General features: G+C 39.4%; 1 protein-coding gene across 1 annotated transcript in view; it reads left to right on the top strand.

The window, feature by feature from the left end:
- fech (ferrochelatase) overlaps positions 1-21,118 on the top strand; it is a 38,969-nt gene that overhangs the window by 11,147 nt on the left and 6,704 nt on the right. The window contains exons 5-10 of the mRNA XM_052041978.1: positions 10,901-11,035; positions 13,207-13,313; positions 13,864-13,962; positions 17,268-17,375; positions 18,525-18,689; positions 19,406-19,465. Coding sequence (XP_051897938.1) covers positions 10,901-11,035; positions 13,207-13,313; positions 13,864-13,962; positions 17,268-17,375; positions 18,525-18,689; positions 19,406-19,465 — 674 coding nt within the window. The remainder of the gene's footprint in view (positions 1-10,900; positions 11,036-13,206; positions 13,314-13,863; positions 13,963-17,267; positions 17,376-18,524; positions 18,690-19,405; positions 19,466-21,118) is intronic.

Below are 21,118 nucleotides of genomic sequence, written 5' to 3'. Positions count from 1 at the left end.
CCAAGATATGTATTATGAGACCCTAGGTATCGATTTTAACACATCCAGTGGCCAGTGCCTATGTTGCAACAATGTTTGCCTATTTTCTGTCATGAATAGGTATTTTGACTTGAATTAAACAATCTGAGTATTGATCTCTTAAACAAGCAGCAAGGATCAAAAACCTGAGCAGATTTTCTTGCTTCATTTGTCTTCTGAGAGCTTTGAAAATTTCATCAAATTGATCCCTGTTTCATTTCACCTGATGATGAATTCCATCTTTTTGGTTCTATAATAACTCCAATTTCATGTCATTGGTAATTACTTAGCCCTTTGCCAAGAGAACCAATATTTCTGTAATAATTATTATAGAAGGGCAGCACGGTAGCATAGCAGTTCGTGCGATGCTATTTACAGTGCGAGCGATTGGGCTTCGATTCACATCGCTGTCTGTAAGGAGTTTGTATGTTCTCCCGTGTCTGCGTGGGTTTCCTCCGGGTGCTCCAGTTTCCTCCCACATTCCAAAGACATTAATTTGGGTTTAAAATGGGCGGCGCAGACTCAGGCCGGAAGGGCCCGTTACCACGCTGTAAATAAAATTTAAAAATGTAAATTAAAAAAAATGATTAGAAAATATTCTGCTACAAAGATATAGTAATACTTAACTTTTTTAAGAAAAACCAGAAGGCTGATCCCTAGTGCTTGAGAATTGCAACCTGACAATTAACAAAAAATGTTAAGTTTTGTGTCTTTGAAATGTTCTTTTTACACACCACGTCAAAGGTTTGACAGCTAGTTGACAATTGATTTACAAGCCTGTCTATTTTGTGATAGTCAAACTATCTGTCCACCTACCCCCATGGCCTTGCAGCCTCTTGAGTGTGACATAAGACCCCTCCAACCTGGACATTCTCTCTTCTCCCCCCTTCTGTCAGGCAGAAGGTACAAAAGCTGTTATAAGACTCATGAACAGACCTCTTGTAAGTTAAAGCTAACCTCTTCACCTTGCAGTCTACCTCGTCATGGCCCTTGCACCTTATTGTCTACTTGCATTGACTTTCTCTGTAACTGTAACACTATATTCTGTATTCTGTTATTGCTTTCTGTTTTGAATGATCTATATGGATGGCTTGCAAAACTAAGTTTTTTTACTGTAACTCGGTACAAGTGACAATAATAAACCAATTTTAATTCTAAATTATCTTGAAAATTATGATGAAAACTTCATTGAGGTGGGGGCGTAGAGGTACGAAGGTGAGGCCTTTGCTGAGAACAGACGGCTCAGCCTCAGAGAGGGGAAGGTCGGGGTGGATGGTAAAGACTCGGTAGGGGTTAGAATAAGGTATTGGTTTATTATTGTCACTTGTACCAAGGTACAGTGAAAAACTTGTCTTACATTCCATTCATATAGATCAATTCATTACACAGTGCAGATACATTGAGTTAGTAGAGAGTGCACTGAGGTAGTACAGAGTAAAAACAATAACAGATTATAGAGTAAAGTGTCACAACTACAGGGAAGTGCATTGCAGGTAGACAATAAGGTGCAAGGTCAAACAAGGTAGATTGTGAGGTCAGGAGTCCATCTCATTGTATAAGAGAACCATTCAATAGTCTTATCACTGTAAGATAGAAGCTGTCCTTGAACTTGGTATGTGCCCTCAGGCTCCTGTATCTTCTGCCTGATGGGAGAGGAGAGAAGATAGAATGACCCGGGTGGGTGGGGTCTTTGGTTATGCTGGCTGCTTCACCAAGGCCATGGAGGGGAGGCTGGTTTCCGTAATGCACTGAGCTGTGCCCACAACTCTCTGTGGTTTCTTGCGGTCCTGGGCAGAGCAGTTGCCGTATCAAGCCGTGATACATCCAGATAGGCCTAACCATTTTGGAGTATTGTGCTGCTGAGTGACAGCAACACCCTAGAACTGGGGGGGGGTTGGGGGGCTGGGCTGGTGAGAGGGTTGAGAGTGGTACAGGGGTAAATATTGCGACCTAGGATAGGACATGGATGTCAGGGAGGGAACAAGGAATGGAGCAGGAGGAGATGTCAGAGTATAGGTGGAGGGGATAAGGGGGACTGGGAGTGGGCTGGTGGAGGTGCAAAGTGGGATGCAGAATTAGAAGTAGATGGGTTTTCAAGTATCTTGAAAATTATTCTCCAACGCCATTAGGTGATTGAAACCATTCTGAAGATGACATGGTAATGAGACGTTTTACTAAATGGGGTTGGAAAGGCATTTTTGAGCAGAGGCAGACCTTGAGCAAAGGAGTAAAAGAAATGCTATATTTAGGATTGATATCAAGAACTTCTATCTTCTGTGATTTAAAATTGGGAATGTGGTACCTGATAAAGCTGTAGAAGTCATAAATCTTGGTTTTAAATGAGTGATGATGTTGAGGATCTCAGCTTTTCCAGGAGGCTGACATAAGTTACTGTTATAATTAATGTTTTCATTATAGAGTTGAACTTTGGATTTTTCACCCAAATGTTGTTTTTGTAATTTTCTCCCATTATAGTTTCCTTCAAAGTATTTCACAAAAGTAAAAGCCCAAGGGAGAGGCAAATTGGATCCAACATTGACAGGAAGGCAGGAAGCAAAGGGTAATGGTTCACGGGTGTTTTTGTGACAGGAAGCCTTTTACCATTGGGATTCCACCGGGCTCAGTACATGATCCCTTGCTTTTCATGATGTATATTAATGATTTGGACTGAAGTATCATTCACAAATGCATTGCGTTACTCACCTACTTTTTTCCCTCAGTAGAAGGTTCAAAAACATGGGTGCATATCTTGAAAAATATTCAACAGAATTGGAGGGAAGATGCGGAAATGATTTTCACCAGAACATGGTTGTGGTCTGGAGTTTATTACACTATCTGTAATAGTGTAGAAGTATAAGATATATACTTTAAGAGCTGTGATTTTTCAGGGTTCCACATTTATTGTTGGAAGATGAATTGAGGCAGGGAATCACTTTTTTCAATTGGCATGGATGTGGGCTGAATGGAAAACTCTTTATTGTAAATTTTACATGATTCTAGTATTCTAGGTATTATATGATTCTTTGACCCTTTTCTAGCTTTCTTAATTAATGAAATAAATTTTGAGGACTTAACATTTTAAGTACTACTGTCAACCAAGGACCACAAATGCTGATGGAGCATTTTGATCTGAAACATCTTCAATTCCTCTTCCCCTACCCATCCATCCATCCATCACCACAGATGCTGCTTGACCTGCTGAGTTTCTCCAGCAGATTGTTGTTGCTCCAGTTTCCAGTATCTGCAGTATTTTGTGTCTCCATAAGTGCTTACTGCATTCACAGTTCTGGGTCAGATTATAAACTGTCATGAACCAGTGTAGTTTTGTGTTGATTGCAACTTTTAGGAAATGTCTGCAGTGTATATTTGCTTACCTGAATTCTGAGCGGTTTACTATCATGCAAACACTGAAGAGAATGATTTTATTCTTTGAACTTGTAAAGGTTCGTCTTAAGTTTTTTTTTAAACTACTTGGGTAACTCCTGCAAAAGCTGAATAAAGAAATATAACATTGGAACTGAGGGGACTGTAATATTAGAACTTATTTTAATTTCAGCATGTTACAATCCAAGTATAATTTGCATAGGAATAAAGTCTAATTAAATGTTGGGGGTCTTACTGCTCACCCGAACAACCCAAAAGAATAGAGAGAATATTATTGACAATTGAATGTCTGCTTCAGTAGATAACTATTTCAATATCTGATTTACAAAACTGTGTTGCATGCAATTTAAAAGATGTAATCACGTTGCACTATTACAAATGTAATGAAATGAGCCTAGAATATTTATATCAGAATTATTTATTTCTTAACAGAAAGATATCAATCATGAACAAAAGGACACTAATAAAAAGCAAAATAAATTGATTAAATGGCTCAGATTTGACCAGGCAGGCTTTTGATATTCAACACATCTTTTTGGATGACAGATAAAATAAAGTCTGAGGAATTGGTTGAAAGGTTTTGAAAGTAGCCTGCCATAGTGTGGTGCAGAAATGCTGCTTTGGATCTTGACTTAAAGTAAGGGAAATAGCTCCAGTGAATTTTTGCACTTTGGACTATCTAACAAGCCAGAGCCTACAAAATTACATAGTCTCAAACTCTAAACTGTTTTCTTAAAATTCTGAGAATTAACAGAAAAGGCACGCCCTTCAACCCCTCCTTGATCCAGACACTGTAGTCAGGGGATAGTATGGAGCAAGACAGCAAATGAGCCTGCAGTGCCATCCTGAACTGAGTAGATAAGTGTAACTGAAGGCTGAGAGAGAAACCTGCAATTTTTTTGCTTTCTAAAGTGCATGGAACAATTCATTTCATGAACTGCTATGCAACGTAAACAATAAATATCAATTTTTCAATCTGCAATTATATTCATTTCAATTCATAGAGACTCCAATTGCGCTTTTTATGTGAAGCGGAATCCAACATAATCTGCAAGTTTTATTTGAGTTATTTTGTCAAAAAACACATACTAAAGTTTTGAATATGTGGATAATAATAATGAATATCTGCTGGAGAAACTGCATTGTATAAACATTGCAGCCTTGCATGCCAAGATATCTTGAGGAAATATGCAGGAAAAGCCAAGTGTAGGTTATAACAATGTGGTTTGAGGGCTTTTGTTTTAAGACAATAGGGAATTTTTATTTTGTAATAGAATGATTGAGCGATGCACAGAATGAGCCAAGAATTTTCAGTTTTTGCTTCAAATTTTCAGATTAAGTAAATTTATTTAATTTAAAAGTTAATATTTTAAGAAGTATTTAAAACTAATCAGTTAAAACTAATTTTAAAAGGTTGGTGCTTTTTAAGATTAAAAAGAAGATTCTCTACCCTTTGCATCCTGGATTATTAACCTCGCTCAAATGATTGAATCTGTGCTACAAACACCAGCCATGGTGGGCATAAAGAAGGTGGGCCAAAAACGTAGTCTCTCCTGTCCTTCACCATAGTGCTGATATCAAATGCTCAGTTTAAAAGCTCAAGTGCATTGCTGACTTCCACTCTGCGATGCATACTGACCTGTGAAGATGACTTTGGTGGTTCTGTACAGAACCATTTGCAGCAAAAGGCAATTAAGTTTCAGCCTAATGCATCTAACTGATCTAACTGTAGGACTTTGAGCAGCTACTAATACTAGCTGTAATTCCAGCTGCAAGTTCCAGAGATATGAATAATTGTGAAAGGCAGTGACTAAAATAAGAGGATTGGATTCAAAATTGAATACAAGTTCAAATCAATGGAATTCATTTCTTCTGCAGATAAATTGCTTTCTGATATCATGTTAAATTTTAAATATTTAACTTCAATTTATTTTCTTTAGTTGATTTTACTCTTAGTCCACCCTCTTTGCTCCTCATATTCTAATCTTTAAGTCTAATGGTTAAGGAGATGCATTTAGCACTGACATTCACTAATCCCAACAGTTTATAGCCTTTACTATGACATTTAAAAAGCAGGCCATCTCCAATCAGACTAGTTGCCACCACAATTGTTGTCATCAAAATGAGGGAAAGTGTAGTAGATGCTTGCAGAGAATTAGCTCACTGTTCAGTTTGGGCTCTGCCTGGGCTTCTTGGCTGCAGTGTTCAAAGGAATCCCTGTTCAAAAATTGATGCAAGACCTGAATTACAGAAGTGAGGTGAAAGTAGCTTTGACCAAATGTGACATTGAGCTCTGATAAAATCCAATGCCATGGGAATTGAGGGGAAACTATTTCACTAGCTCAAGTCATTCCTGGCTTGAATAGTTGTTGTCAGGTGCAATCATCTTGGCCCAGGATGTTGCAGCTGCTATAATCACCATCAGTGACCTGTCCTCTTGTCAGAACTGGAACTTTCTTCTGAATGAGTCCAGCTCCCAACAACACTCAAATCTGAAATCGTTCAGGTTCCTTTGGCATCCACCTCTTTATTCTAGCTCACTCTGACTTCGGCATGTGTTATCTGCAACTCGTTAAGATGTCCACTCTTGACATGAGACACTTGTGAACCTCACCACCTGTAAGTTCCCCTCCAGAACACATTCTGACTGAGGAATGTATCACCACTGATTCAAAGTCCTTGAATTAGAGATAGGCAATTAATACCTAAATTGCCAATGACCTCTTGAATGAATAGAAAGAAAACTAATAGCAGAAACTTTTGGACAGAAGGCTGTTACAGTGAGCAAGATCAAAATGAGTTGTTGGTTTGCAATTATCTCTTGGCTCCATCTAGTGGTTATGAAATGTTTGGAAAGCTGGCATCAAAATGAGAAGTTTTGGTAGAACTGTAATATGTCAATTATTTTCTTAAAGCAGTTAAAAGATGTGTTACTATTGCTGTTTTGGTGAAATGTATTCCAAGGTCAAATATTCTATTTTCCTTGCATGCTTCATCTTTACTGTTCCATATTTTAATCAACACACACACAAGACGGCAGTTGCTGGAATCTGGAGCAAAAAATAGACTGCTGGAAGAACTCAGCAGGTCAAGCAGCATTTATGGTGGCAAAGGGATCAATGTTTTGGGTTCTACAGGATCTCAACCCAAATGTTGACCATCCTATTGCCTCCAAAGGTGTTGCCTGGCCTGCTGAGTCCTTCCAGAAGTTTACTTTTTTGTTCCATATTTTAATCTGTTGTTCGTCACATATGGGATCAAAGGACCATTACCAATAGAGCATTCAGCCTTGTGAGTCTACTGCAGTATTCAACTATAACTTGGCTCATCATTTTCAGCCTTGTTTATCTGTCTTTTCTCTGGATATTACTGAAGGAAAGGGTCTGAAATATCCAGTTGGCTCAATGTACACAAGCTTTTGAGGGATATTTACCACCTTTTGTGCAAAAGAACCAATTTATTTTTGCTTCTGAAAGGGCTGATTTTAATTTGGGTTACATCTTGCTGTCTTTTAAATTCATAAACCGGATGAGGATGTTACTGGGAAATTCACCATTTAAGAGAAATTAATGATGGGCATTGAAGGTGGTCACAATCATCGTTTTGGTGAAGGTATTTGGAAAGTGCTGTTTTGTCAGGTTCTGATTTGACAAAGGTGAAGAAATTGCGGTGTTTCAAAGTTAGAATGGTGTGTAACTTTTAAGTTCTTGCTGGATTTCCACAGTTATTATTCATTAAACTCTCCACCAGAAACTTGTCAGCAACACCAAGATCATGAAAATGAGTAAATACAAGGCCAGCATTTGTTGGCCATCCCTAATTGCCCTTGAGAAGGTGGTAGTGAACAACTTCTTTGAACCTTTGCAGTCCTTCTGGTGAAAATATTCCCACAGTGCTCTTGGTAGAGAATTCCAGCAACAATGAAGGATCAGTGATTGTATTTACAAATTAGGAAGGTGTGCTGATAGTGGTCTTCTGCTGCTCTTGTTCTTAACAGTATAGGTCGCAGGTTTTGGAGAGATTGTCGAAGTTGCCCAGGCAAGTAACTGCGGCGCACGTTGTAAATGTACACACTGCAGGGTCATTGCAAGGTTGATAGAGGGAAATGACTGTTAGGGGTGGTGAATTGGATGCTGATAAAGCAGGTTCATTGTTCTGGATGGTATTGCGTTTCCGAACTATTGTTGGAGTTGCATTTATCCAGGCAAATGGAGAATATTCCATCATTGCTAAGGTGGTATAGGAGGGTTTAAACTAGTTTGTGAGGGGGAAGGGAACCGGAGGAGTAGGTCAGAGGAAGAAGGGAATGGGGAAAAGTTAGATCAAACAGGTAGAGAGGCTTTGGGGAAGGAGAAGCAGAATACAGGCTGTAAAAGTAGTAAGGTAGATGGACTGAAGTGTGTTTACTTAAATGCAAGAAGTGTCAGGAATAAGGGGGATGAACTGAGGGTTTGGATAAGTATGGGGGACTCTGATATCGTGGCTATTACTGAGACGTGGCTGACGTCAGGAGAGGAGTGGATATTGAATATTCCTGGTTTTCGGTGTTTTAAGAGGGATAGGGAAGGGGGGAGAAGAGGTGGAGGGGTGGCGATACTGGTCAGGGACACTGTTACGGCTGTGGAAAAGATGGATGTTGTAGAAGGATCATCTCCAGAGTCCGTATGGGTGGAGTTAAGGAACAAGAAAGGAGCAGTTACTCTACTAGGAGTATTCTATAGGCCCCCCGGTAGCAGTAGAGATATAGAGGAGCAGATTGGCAGGCAGTGTTTGGAGAGAAGCAGAAATAACAGGGTTGTTATAATGGGAGACTTCAACTTCCCAAATATAGACTGGAACCTGCTTAGTGCCAAAGGTTTAGATGGGACAGATTTTGTTAAATGTGTCCAGGAGGGATTCCCGACGCAGTATGTTGACAGGCCGACTAGAGGGAATGCCATGTTAGATCTAGTTTTAGGAAATGAACCGGCACAGGTGAAGGATCTATTGGTGGGTGAGCATTTGGGGGACAGTGACCATTGCTCCATAACCTTTAAAATTGTCATGGACAGGGACAGGTGCAGAGAGGACAAGAGGTTTTTCAATTGGGGAAGGGCTAACTACGAGGCTATAAGGAGAGAACTTGGGAGTGTAAATTGGGATGTCCTTTTTGAAGGAAAATGTGCCATGGGGATGTGGTCGATATTCAGGGATCTTATGCAGGATGTTAGGGATAAATATGTCCCGGTGAGGCAGAGAAGGAATGGCAGGGTGAAGGAACCGTGGGTGACGAGAGAGGTGGAATGACTTGTTAGGGAGAAGAAGGTAACATACGTGAGGTATAAGCAACAAGGTTGAGACAGGGCCCATGAGGAATATAGGGTAGCGAGGAAGGAACTTAAGAAAGGGCTGAGGAGAGCTAGAAGGGGACATGAAAAGGCTTTGGCTAGTAGGGTTAAGGAAAATCCCAAGGCCTTTTTCAAGTACGTGAAGGGTAGGAGGATGGCTAGGGTGAAGGTAGGTCCGATTAAGGACAAAGGTGGGAGAATTTGCCTGGAGGCGGCGGAAGTGGGAGAAGTTCTGAATGAGTACTTCTCTTCGGTATTCACCAGGGAGAGGGGTCTTGATGATGCGGAAGGGAGTGCTGGTAGGGGTAATGTTCTCGAGGTTGTTGATATCAAGAGAGAGGATGTGTTGAAGTTGTTAAATAATATTAAGACAGATAAATCTCCGGGGCCTGACGGGATTTTCCCCAGGCTGCTTCGAGAGGCTAGGGAGGAGATTGCTGAACCGCTGGTAAGGATCTTGGAGTCCTCGTTGTCTACGGGGGTGGTGCCAGAGGATTGGAGGATTGCGAATGTTGTCCCCTTGTTCAAAAAATGTAATAGGGATAGGCCAGGGAATTATAGACCGGTGAGTCTCACGTCTGTGGTGGGTAAGCTGTTAGAAAGGATTCTAAGGGATAGGATTTATGAACACCTAGAGAATCATGGACTGATTAGGGACAGCCAGCATGGTTTTGTGAAGGGAAGATCTTGCCTCTCAAGCCTGATAGAGTTCTTTGAGGAGGTGACCAGGAAGATTGATGAGGGCAGTGTGGTGGATGTGGTTTACATGGATTTTAGTAAGGCATTTGATAAGGTTCCTCATGGTAGGCTTCTTCAGAAGGTCAGAGGCCAAGGGATCCAAGGAAGCTTGGCTGTGTGGATTAGGAATTGGCTTGCATGTAGAAAGCAGAGGGTTGTGGTGGAAGGAGTGCCCTTGGATTGGAAGGCAGTGACTAGTGGTGTCCCGCAGGGATCGGTTCTGGGACCTCTACTTTTTGTGATATTTATAGATGACTTAGATGAGGGGGTGGAGGGCTGGGTTAGTAAGTTTGCGGACGACACTAAGATAGGCCGTGTTGTGGATAGTGTGGAGGGCTGTCGGAGCTTACAGAGGGATATTGATAGGATGCAGAGCTGGGCTGACAAGTGGCAGATGGAGTTCAATCCGGAGAAGTGTGAGGTGGTACACTTTGGAAGGACAAACTCCAGGGCAGAGTACTGGGTAAACGGCAAGGTACTTGGCAGTGTGGAGGAGCAGAGGGATCTGGGGGTTCATATTCACAGTTTGTTGAAAGTTGCCTCACAGGTGGAAAGAGCAGTTAAGAAGGCCAATGGGATGTTGGCTTTCATAAGTTGCGGGATTGAGTTTAAGAGCCGCGAGGTTATGATGCAGCTTTACAAAACTCTAGTTAGGCCACACTTAGAGTACTGTGTTCAGTTCTGGTCGCCTCATTATAGGAAGGATGTGGAGGCATTGGAGAGGGTGCAGAGGAGATTTACCAGGATGCTGCCTGGATTGGAGGGTATTGAATATGAGGAGAGGCTTAAGGTGCTAGGGCTTTATTCACTAGAAAGGAGGAGGATGAGAGGAGACATGATAGAGGTATATAAAATATTGAGAGGAATAGATAGACAGTCAGCGCCTCCTTCCCAGGGCACCAATGCTCAAGACAAGAGGTCATGGCTTTAAGGTTATGGGTGGGAGGTTCAGGGGAGATGTCAGAGGGAGGTTTTTCACCCAGAGAGTGGTTGGTGCATGGAATGCACTGCCTGGGGTGGTGGTGGAGGCAGATACATTGAACAGGTTCAAGAGCTTGTTGGATAGGCATATGGAGGAACGTGAGATAGAGGGATATGCGGGAGGAAGGGGTTAGGTAGTGTGAGGGTGGTCTGATGGACGGCACGACACGGTGGGCCGAAGGGCCTGTTTTGTGCTGTATGGTTCTATGGTTCTATGTTCCTGACTTGCACCTTGCAGATGGTGGAAAGGCTGTGGAGTGTCAGAGTCACTTGCTGCAGGATCCACAGTCTTTGATCTGGAGAGACCTTGTAGCTTTAGTTTTAAAGGGCTGGTCCAGTTGACTTTCTGGTCATTTATTTAAAAAAGTATTTTTTGAACCTTATCCAAATTGTTCCACCGCCAACTTCATAAGATGAAAATAACAAGACAATTTACATTAATTTTTTTTCAGCACCACACAAATTTTACATTGGCTTCCGATATGTTCATCCGTTAACAGAAGAAGCAGTGGAAGAGATGGAGAAAGATGGGATTGAGCGAGCAGTAGCATTTACACAGTATCCTCAATATAGCTGTTCTACCACAGGTAACATATGCTGAATGTGTACATTGAAAAATGCTGTTCAATAAAAACCTGCACATTTAGAAAACTCACTCCATTTCAGTGTTAGGCCAACTTCTGTATTTAAAATTTATTAAAGAATTTTTTTCTTGTTTCAGTTTTCTTTTGTTTGCCCTGTTCCCCAGTAATGGCATAAAAATTATATGAGTCAAGGGTATGACTGATTACTATCAAAGTGCAATACCAAATATGCCCTTAATGTACCAACAGTCCAGGTTTATGATGAGCATCAATTATTGTAGGTTTGGGAAGAGGCTGGAGTTCTTTGAACTGATGTGTTCAAAGAATCCAGCCAAAGCTACTCTCTGTACTGAAATTTATTTTGCTGCTTTCACAAAATTTGGATTAGAGTTTGTGAAATAAACTGATGTTACTTCCAATCAACCCTCTTTTCACAAGAACAGATGAAAATAGAAGCAGGAGTCAGCCACCAGGCTCTGCCATTCAATATGATTATAGCTGATCAATGCTGGCCCCAACTCCTGTGCCAGTTCCCTATTGTAGTCAATTCCATTCAAATATTTATCTGTCTCCACCTTGTATATTTCGAATGCTCTGCCCTTGCCGTCCTCTGAGGCAGAGAATTCCAGAGATTCACTATCTCTGAGAGAAGAAATTTCTATGCACCTCAGTTTTAAATGACTGGCTCTTTAGCTTGTAATTATGTCCCTTTGTTTGTGACTCTCCCACTAGTGAAAGTGTCTCAACGTCTACCCTGTCAAGTCCCCTTGGAATCTTGTATGTTTGAATAAAGTCACCCCTCATTCTTCTAAACTGCAAGGAATACAGAACCAAGAACCAAGCTGATAGGGCAACCCTCTCAACCCAGAAATTGGCCTGGTGAATTTCCTTTGGACTGCCTCCAATGCTACTATATCGTTTTTTAGGTAAGGGGACCAAAATTGTGCATAGTATTCCAGGTCTGGCTTCACCAACACCCTGTAAGGTTGTAACAAAGCCTTCCTTTTTTTTCTTAAACTCCAACCCCTTTGCAATAAAGGCCAAAATGCCATTTGCCGCCTTAACTACTTAATGGATCTGCCTTATAACTTTTTGTGATTCATTCACTGGGGAACACCTAGATCTCTCTGAAGTTCACTCATTTGCAGATTTCATTTTTTGACTTTGTGCAAGTTTTAAAGTTTTCATTCAGTTATGTTTTGCAGTACAGTTCCTATGTTAGCATTCCTATCTTTGTTTCAAATATTACAGATCTGAATAGCAATAAGAAGCTATGGTGCACTGTTACATTGGACACCACATCCCCAGGTTATGGAAGGAAAAATCAACTTGGGCTGTGACTTATGATTATCCAATGACTCATGCTTAAGTGGCTGACTGTATTTCCCTGTCACAGCTTGAGTCCACTGTCTGGGTGAAGTTCTTTTTGACATCTAAGTACATGTAATTGGATAAAGAAGATGCAGGAGAGGAGAGAAAAATTGTCCAAATCCAGAGAGGTGTTTTTAATGTTCTTTTGAGTTGTAACCAGCTTTTTGAAGGTTTCTAATTCTTGATGCCTTCAACAGTTAGAAACCTGTAATTTCATTATGGAAAAAGGTGAGGATTGCCAGTTACAGAACTGTACTGCTATGTTTCTAGGTAGGATCTATTTATGAATGCAAATGTGTTTAGAATGTTGTAATTTAAAAGTATATTCCTTCCCATTCCTGAGATTCATAAAGTTTCATCTCTTTTCCTTGCCCTATTCCCACCAAGACGTGTTTTGGACCAAGTGGTTGAAATTGTCATTAATGTTGTTAATGTCCATTCTAAATGTTCATTTGTCCCGCTATTGAAATCATAATTGATCACACAAGTCTGACTCATTTTGCTTTGAAATAGAAGAACTGGAGTTTGTTTTACTTTGGTCTTGTACAGTCTTGAGGCTTTTAAAGCCAAGTTTTTTAGCCATGTATTGATTTCTTACCTTGCTGTCCTTTACTTTTCACTGATAGCACAATTGAGCATGAAGAACCTTATACTTTTCAAATCCATTTATAATAAAATGCATTCTATTTAAGTGTTGCTTATCACTTCATTGTTGGAAGATGGTGTTGAAATATAAGCACTGATTAACCGGATTGAAATCTGTTGAGAGGTACCGTGTCTTTGATTATTGACTTTCTTTTTAGGGAGTAGTTTAAATGCAATTTATCGATATTATAATAGCAAGAGCATGGCGCCGAAGATGAAATGGAGTACTATAGACAGGTGGCCAACACATCCCTTGTTAATTCAGGTAAGGTTGGTAGTGAATCAACAAATTGTAAGATATCTTTTTGCTGATTTGCTCTGTTTATAGATTGCATTTGAGGCAATAAAATGAGAGTCATGCTGGTTATTGCCACATTCCTGCTAGGCATCAAAAATATAGAACATTTTAGTTTGTGTTAGGGGTTTTAAATATAAAGTCTAATATCTCTCTATCTAGTTCCATCCATGAATGTTCTGGTTGAAATTTGCAAACTGGAAACATGAAAGGGTTTGCTGTGCACTTTTACAACATGCACTCAATCAAGGGAGCTATGCTTTTGTGAAGTCACTTAAAGGGATACCATGTCTGACTTTGGTCTGGATAACAGATCTGACAATGACAGCCACTAATACAATTGATTTTTTTTATGGTTTATTTAATTTTTTTGGACAGTACTTTTTTTAAAAATTTCGTCTTTGGAGCAAACTGATCAGTTTTCTTAGACTGCATCTTATTGGTGGTATTCCACATTTGTAATTGGTAAGCGGCTTTGCTTTTAAGTTATTGAGCATAACAGTTTTGATTTATCTTCCAGTGTTTTGCAGATCATATACAGCAGGAACTTGATCGCTTTCCACCGGACAAGAGGGCTGATGTAGTTATTCTATTCTCTGCTCATTCATTACCTATGTCTGTAAGTGGCTTGAACAAATCATATATTTAAATGGGTAAAAAATGACAGGAAAGACACTATTATGATTCCTGAGTTTTTGGCCTCCTTTCTAATCTACATTGCTTTTTGATATTTGACGAGCCTGATCTATTCAGATGAAGACCCATCATTCTAATCGCTTCCTGTGACAATCAATAAAATATGTCACGTGTACCTTAAACACTTAATTTAAAGAAGACTGGAAGATTTGTGACTCAATTCAGACTGGATTGGCTGCAAGGGCCCTTGGGTCTGGATTTATTGAGGTGCTTACTTTCTTAAGTGTAAAAGTGGTTTGAGATGAGAGTATGTTAATTTGCACTTGAAAGGAAGTCTTTACAGTCTTTAGTAGTTTTGATGTTGGAAGTACAATTCACTCTTTCTCAAAATGCATAAACATAGTTTTAAAACAAGAAAATACCAGTTTATGTTTTATGCAGAATTTTCTGCGAAGCAGGGTAGAATTGAAAGAAGAATATTGTAGAAATTCCCAGAACCTGAAGCTCCTACAATACAACTTGAAAGGTTACGGTTAATAGGGGACAATGGTGGCAAAACCCTGGCAAAACAAAAAAAAACTACTGTATATGTGGCTTCCATGTCATTAGGACCTCCAAAGCATTTGAAGTCACTTGCACAAGCAAATATTTTCCACATAAAAATTCCAGTAAAATAGATGTATATTTGTTGTGTTTGTTGATGAATAAATGTTCTCAAAGACAGGATTATCTAAAATTTCCTGGATTCACTAAGTTCCTTGATGTATTAAAGGAAAATTGAACAATGGGATTAGGCTTTTCAAAATAGGATAAATGTTCAAAGTTCACGTAGTTTGGTTTGATTTGATCAAGAAGTTATTTGTCCAAGCAACTGGTAGCATTTTTGCTCATTGAAGGATCATATAATTGCCTGAAATCACAGCACATTCTTATTCTCTGTGAATGAAAATAGAAAATGCTGGAAATGCTCAGCACGTCAGGCTGCATCTGTGGGAAGAGAAATAGTTAATGTTACGGGTCGAAGCTCTTTCATGGGAACTGAAAAGGAGTGGAAAAAAAAGCTTGTCAAGCTGTGGGGCAGTGGGGGTGGGAGGTTGGATGTCCCTAATGGGGTAAAACCAGGGTGACTGTGCTAAACAAGGTTACCTGGTGAATGGGAGCAGTTAGAGAGTGACAACATAGACAAAAGAATGCAGGAGTTGGGAAATGCAGTGCAGGAAGACATGCCTGGCAGGTCAGTCTGGCATGTCCTCCACTCCCAGAGAGAAGAAAAGGGGGAAAAAATGAATAAGATGAGCTAATATCAAAAATGTATGACTGATGCAGTCAGAGAAATAAAGTTACCTTAAGTCTTAGAATTCAGTGTTGAGTCCAGAAGGATGCATTGTGCCCAGACTGAAGATGGGGGTGCTGTTCCTCAAGCTTGTTTTGGGCCTCATTGTAAAAGGTAAAGAGAAAGTTTGTTTCCCCTCCCTGAGCTTATCAAGCTGCTTTTGTCTCCTTCCTGATTCTGTTGAAGAGGGTATGACCTGACATTCAGATGAGTGCAGAGTGATGCATTTCAGGAAGTTAAACCAGGGCAGGATGTGCACAGTGAATGGCAAGGCCCTGGAGAGTGTTGTTGAACAGAGAGACCTAGGGGTGCAAGTGATAGTTCCCTGCAAGTGGCGACACAGGGTGGATGACATGCTTGCCTTCATCAGCCATGGCATTGAGTACAAGAGTTGGGATGTCATGTTACAGTTGCACAAAATGTTGGTTAGACTGTATTGTGTGCAATTTTGGTTGCCATGCTATAGGAATGATGTGAGTAACCAAGAAAGTGTACAGAAAACATTCACAAGGATGTTGCTTGGACTGCAAGGTTTGAGTTATAAGGAGTGATTAGACAGGCTGGGATTGCTTTTCCTGTAGCAAAGGAGTCTGAGGGGCAACCTTAGAGGTTTATAAAATCATGAGGGGCATATATAGGGTAGATGGTCACAGCCTCTTTCTCAGGGTAGGGCATAGGTTTATAATGAGAGGGAAAAGATATTAAAGGGATCTGAGGGGCAAGTTTTTCCACAAATGGAACAAGCTGCCAGAGGAAATGCTAGAGGTAGGTAAAATTACAATGTTGAAAAGATATTTGGAAAGGTAAATGGAAAGGAAAGGTTTAGAGGGATATGGTCCAAGTGCAGGCAGATGGATCTAGCTTAAATAGACATCTTGGTTGGTATGGGCAAGTTAGTGCTGAAAGGCCTGTTTATGTACTGTATAACTCTTTAAAAACGTTAACTATATTTTCCCACAGTTGAGGCCTGACCTGCTGAGTATTTCCAGCATTTTCTGTTTTTATTTTAGATTTCTAGCATCTGCAGATTTTTCATTATCACATTCTATGTGAAACTGGAGTAGACTTTTATGTTTTGAGAAAGGATTTGCACTCCCAAAGGAGCATGGGGACTTATTTCAGACTGCTTTGAGATTAAGTATTGGAAGTCTAAATAACCGAATTGTTAGTACAATAAAATATTTAGAACTTTTTGATACAGGTCAAGATTAATGGGCTTAATATGTTGAGCATTTCCTATGTAATGAATTTAGATTTTAAGCTTTAATACAAAGCAGAATAGATATAGTCATAGAGAGTCATAGTCATACAGCACAGAAGTGAGTCCTGTAGTCCACCATGCCCATACCAACCATTGAATCTTATCTATACTAATCCCATTTATCGGCGCTTGATACATAGCCTTCTATTCCTCCAGCAATTTAAGTACTCGTCCAGGTGCTTCTTAAATGTTGTGAGAGTGCCTGCCTTCTCCAGCTCAGGAAGTACTTTCCAGATTGCAACCACCCTCTGGGTAAAAATATTTTTCCTCTGATCCCCTTTAAACCCCTTATTCCTTACCTTAAAACAATGCCTCTCGTCTTAGAGACCATTGCTATGGGAAAGAGTTTCTTGCTGTCTGTGCCTCTCATAACTTTATATACTATCAGGTCCTCCTTTGGTCTCTTGTGCTCCATGGAAAACAAACCCAGTCTATCCTCATAATTGAAGCATTCCATCCCAGGCAACATCCTGATGAATCTGTTCTGTGCCCTATCTGGTACAATCTAATACTTTGGATGTCAGGAAGGATCCATGAAGAGAGAAACAGAGTTCAAGTTTCAGATTGATGAACTCTTATAGAATTCCTATTTGAGTGTTTCTGTGTCACATACTGTCAATATTGAATGTTCATTATCCCATCTAACAAAGCTAAGCATCTTAAAAAAAAAGGTTTGGCATTATTTTTATTTTAGGTAGTGAATCGAGGGGACCCCTATCCTCAGGAAGTGGGAGCAACTGTCCAAAGAGTCATGGAAGCACTAAATTTCAGTAACCCATACAGGCTGGTGTGGCAGTCCAAGGTAACTTCTACTTGTATTCAGTAATTTTTTTCATTATGATTATTTAACTGATATAAGATATTTGACCTTTTATTCCATGTTCCTACCCGAACGGTTTTGTATCACATTAGGTATCTCCCATTGTTTGTAGGTTTACCAATTAACAATAAAAGCAAGTTGCTGGAAGAACACCACAGGTAAGGTTGGTGTCAGCGGTGAAAAGTCATTCATCAGTCTGACTTCTGGTGGAAAAAGTAGTATGATGACACATTGTTTGCTTTATTTGCTTAAAAACCTAGGTTCACATAAAACTGGCAATAAATGCAGCCTTGGTGAAATGTGTTTCTATGTAACTTTCATTTTCTTCCATGAAACATGTCAATTTATTTCTGATGCCTTCATAAATTGCTTTGTTTAGACTCTGGTTGAATAAGACTGTAAAGTCAAGACCTTTGAAGTGTGAACCAACTATGTGTAATGTAATTTGAGGGAACTGACTAAGTAGTTCCAAAATATTAAAGATTGTTGCATTGTTAAGTCTTAGTACTAATTGAGTGCCTATGCATTTTGAGTCTGCATCAAGATGAAATAATGCTGCAACCTTTACTGTTTTAACTATGGAATTCCACTGGAGAACTTTACTTATACTGCAGCTGGCGTTTGGAATTCATACCTGCTGGAAATCTTCGATCCTGCATAGGTTAAATAGGACTTTGTATGTTACTTTCTCCTTGCTGCTTTCTTTTGAGAACTATATTTAATTTAAACCATTTTTGTTTTGCTTTTATCCGAGTTAGAAATTCTGAATAAATTTTAATTGACCAGGTTGTATTTGAACTAGGTAATAACATGGGAGGTAAAGTATAGATATGATAGAGTTTTAGTAGAGAAACTGTTAAAATTATTTGGGTGGAAATTGTTATAACATAAAGCAGAATAGTTTGTTTTAGAAGCAATGTGAAGTGATGTCACCAAATGTCATTTGCCAGCATTTGACATTCACTAAAGTCAATTTTGTTTAGTTGTACATTTGTGCATCTAACAACATTGAGTTTGTCATAAATGAAGCAATAAAAACTGCAAATAGCATGAACTGATTATATTGTGCTGCAGCTCTAGAAGATGAAAGGATACCTACCTACCTTATCTGTGATGCATTACTTTATACAGGTTGGCCCTATGCCATGGCTTGGCCCTTCAACAGATGACACGATCAAAGGATTATGTGAGAGAGGAAAGAAAAATCTACTGCTCGTCCCCATAGCGTTTACTAGCGATCATATTGAAACTCTTCATGAACTTGATATAGAATATGCACAACTTTTAGCCAATGAGGTAAGCTTCCAGGGTGTTTGCAATAGATCTTTTTTGTAGAAGTTACATTTTAATTAGAAGTTTGTCTTTTTTTTTGAGGGGTGGGGATTGATGATGATCATAGTGCTTTGGCATACTACTAAACTGTTTATCTGTAGGTGGTTTTTGTTAAGTCATGGGATTGGGGGGAAAAAAGTCTTCTGCAGAGGGTTGTAAATTTTTGGAATTGTCTACCCAAAGGTCTGTGGAAGTTGAATCATTAAATATATTTAAGGCTAAATAAATTTCTTGTCTGGGGAGTTGAGGATTACAGGGAAACAAAGGAAAATGGAGCTGAGGCTAAGTTCAGATCAGCCATGATCTTTTTGAAAGGACGAGCCTGGGGGGACCATATGGTCTACTTGTTTTCTTGTAACATTCCAAACTATACATAGAACCTTCTCCAATTTGCACGTTAGCCATTATTAAAAACTGTTTATCATTTTGCCATATAAGGACCATCTACAAATTGGGTGAAGTCCACAAATTAATTTCATGTGAAAATCTGAAATCCAACAGTTATTTTCCACTCATCAGTCCAAGCTGAATAGGACTTGTGTGGTAAATAGGCAGTGTGACCTATTGCTCACTTTGTTAAAAGCCAAGTTGCTGTAAAGCTGGAAGCAAACGCAGTGTTGGTGTGATGTTTCAATGTAACTGTTGTTAACTTTTTTGTTCTTTCATGAAATCCATTTCAGTGCGGTGTGGAGAATATTAGGCGAGCTGAATCACTAAATGGAAATCAGCTTTTTATTAAGGTAAAATATTTCTATTTGTATAATTAGCAAAAGATGTTAGTTTTCCCTGGTGAGATTGGCCTGGATTCTTCAATGAAATAACAGTGCACATTGCAGACCTCGAAGCTCTCAACTAAGGTTTAGATTTCACCTTTCACAGGCATCAATTCTTGGGGATCTGTGGTTTCCAACAGCATTGATTATCAAGCAAGCAATTCCTCTGAAACATCCTCAGACAGCAAGCCAGAAAATAAAAAGCGCAATTTTAACTAACATTTTAGAGTTCATATTAAAGATAAAACTGAAATGGAAATTATTTTTAAACAATATTGAAATTTTGAAATATATGTATCTTTGGGAATGACAATCCACACAAAATTAGATTCCCAGAACCAGACAGGAGTAAATTTGGCTTAGTAAGCTATAATATACTTAATAAAGGGTGGTACATTCAGAGCTCATTAGTAACAATGAGAACACAGTAACTTGTAAATTTGTCGATTGGGTAATAACTCAACATTCACTGTGGAGGAGTTGGGCATCACTGATAGTAACTTTGGATTTTCCAATTTAACTGCACGTGTATGCAGCTGTTACTGAGATGTTAAGTGAAATTTTAAAAATTGAAACAGCTGGGCAAAATGCATTATGTATATTTTGGTACAGTGCTTTCCTGTTGGTAGAGTGTGATGTACGATTCACCATGGTGAAAAAATAGATTAAAAAATAAATTGAGAAATACCTGCAGCAAACTTTGTCATAATTTTTGTGAAAGAATGGTCCAATAAAAAGATTCCTGAAATATCAGTTGGTCGGGCAGGATCTGTGGAGGGAGGAAATGGAGGTAATGTTTCAAATTGATCACCTTACATCAGAATTTTTTGAGTGTTTCTCTCTCCACATATGCTGCTTGACTTGCTGAGTACTTTCAGCCTTTGAGTATCTGCAAACTTTTGCCTTTTAGTAGTCTGTAGCCAAGTTACGAAGGAAAATAAAAATGTTGATTAACTATTTAGGCAGTAAATTATTTTTGGCAAGTGCAGTGGAGTATGAAATTTAGTAAGTAACTGAGGTAGTAAATGGTTAATACAGCAACCCCAATTTCACCGTGCCCCCCCCCCCCACAAGCCTAATGGGGGGCATTGGGTGCAGTCCCAGAAAATTGTTCTTTATTGTGACCTTCTATAATGTGAAAGCACGTCATCTGTACAAAAAGAAATACTAGCTGGAAAGCAAAAATTGACATAAATTCTGTATTTTTATGTATCTCATTTTTGGTAGTGATTTGTGAGTTCCATAAGGGCAAGTTTTCCCAACCCAAAATACTATGACACGAGTATCACCTGTATATAGTATGAAAACAAAACACTGCAAATATTCAGCAGGCTACTCAGCATCTGTGGAAGAGAAGCAGTTAATAAATTGGGGTTCTTGACCTGAAGTGATAACTCTTTTTCACTTTCCACAGATGCTGCTTGAGCTGCTGAGTGTTTTCAGCATTCTCCTTTTGTTTTTCTTTTAGATTTCCAGCATCTGCATTTTTTTTTTGTTGATATTCATTCACTAATGGCCACTACCAGCAATGTACTGCTGTGAATCCTGGCTACATACTGGGAGAGACCAGCATTCTCTACCTTGCTCGCTATCACTTTGTTTTGCTGCCTCTTTCTCCTT

This window comes from Pristis pectinata, chromosome 2 (assembly GCF_009764475.1).
Source record: "Pristis pectinata isolate sPriPec2 chromosome 2, sPriPec2.1.pri, whole genome shotgun sequence".
NCBI lineage: Eukaryota > Metazoa > Chordata > Chondrichthyes > Rhinopristiformes > Pristidae > Pristis > Pristis pectinata.
Note: the sequence above shows the minus strand (reverse complement) of the source record. Positions and strands in the feature narration are given on the sequence as shown.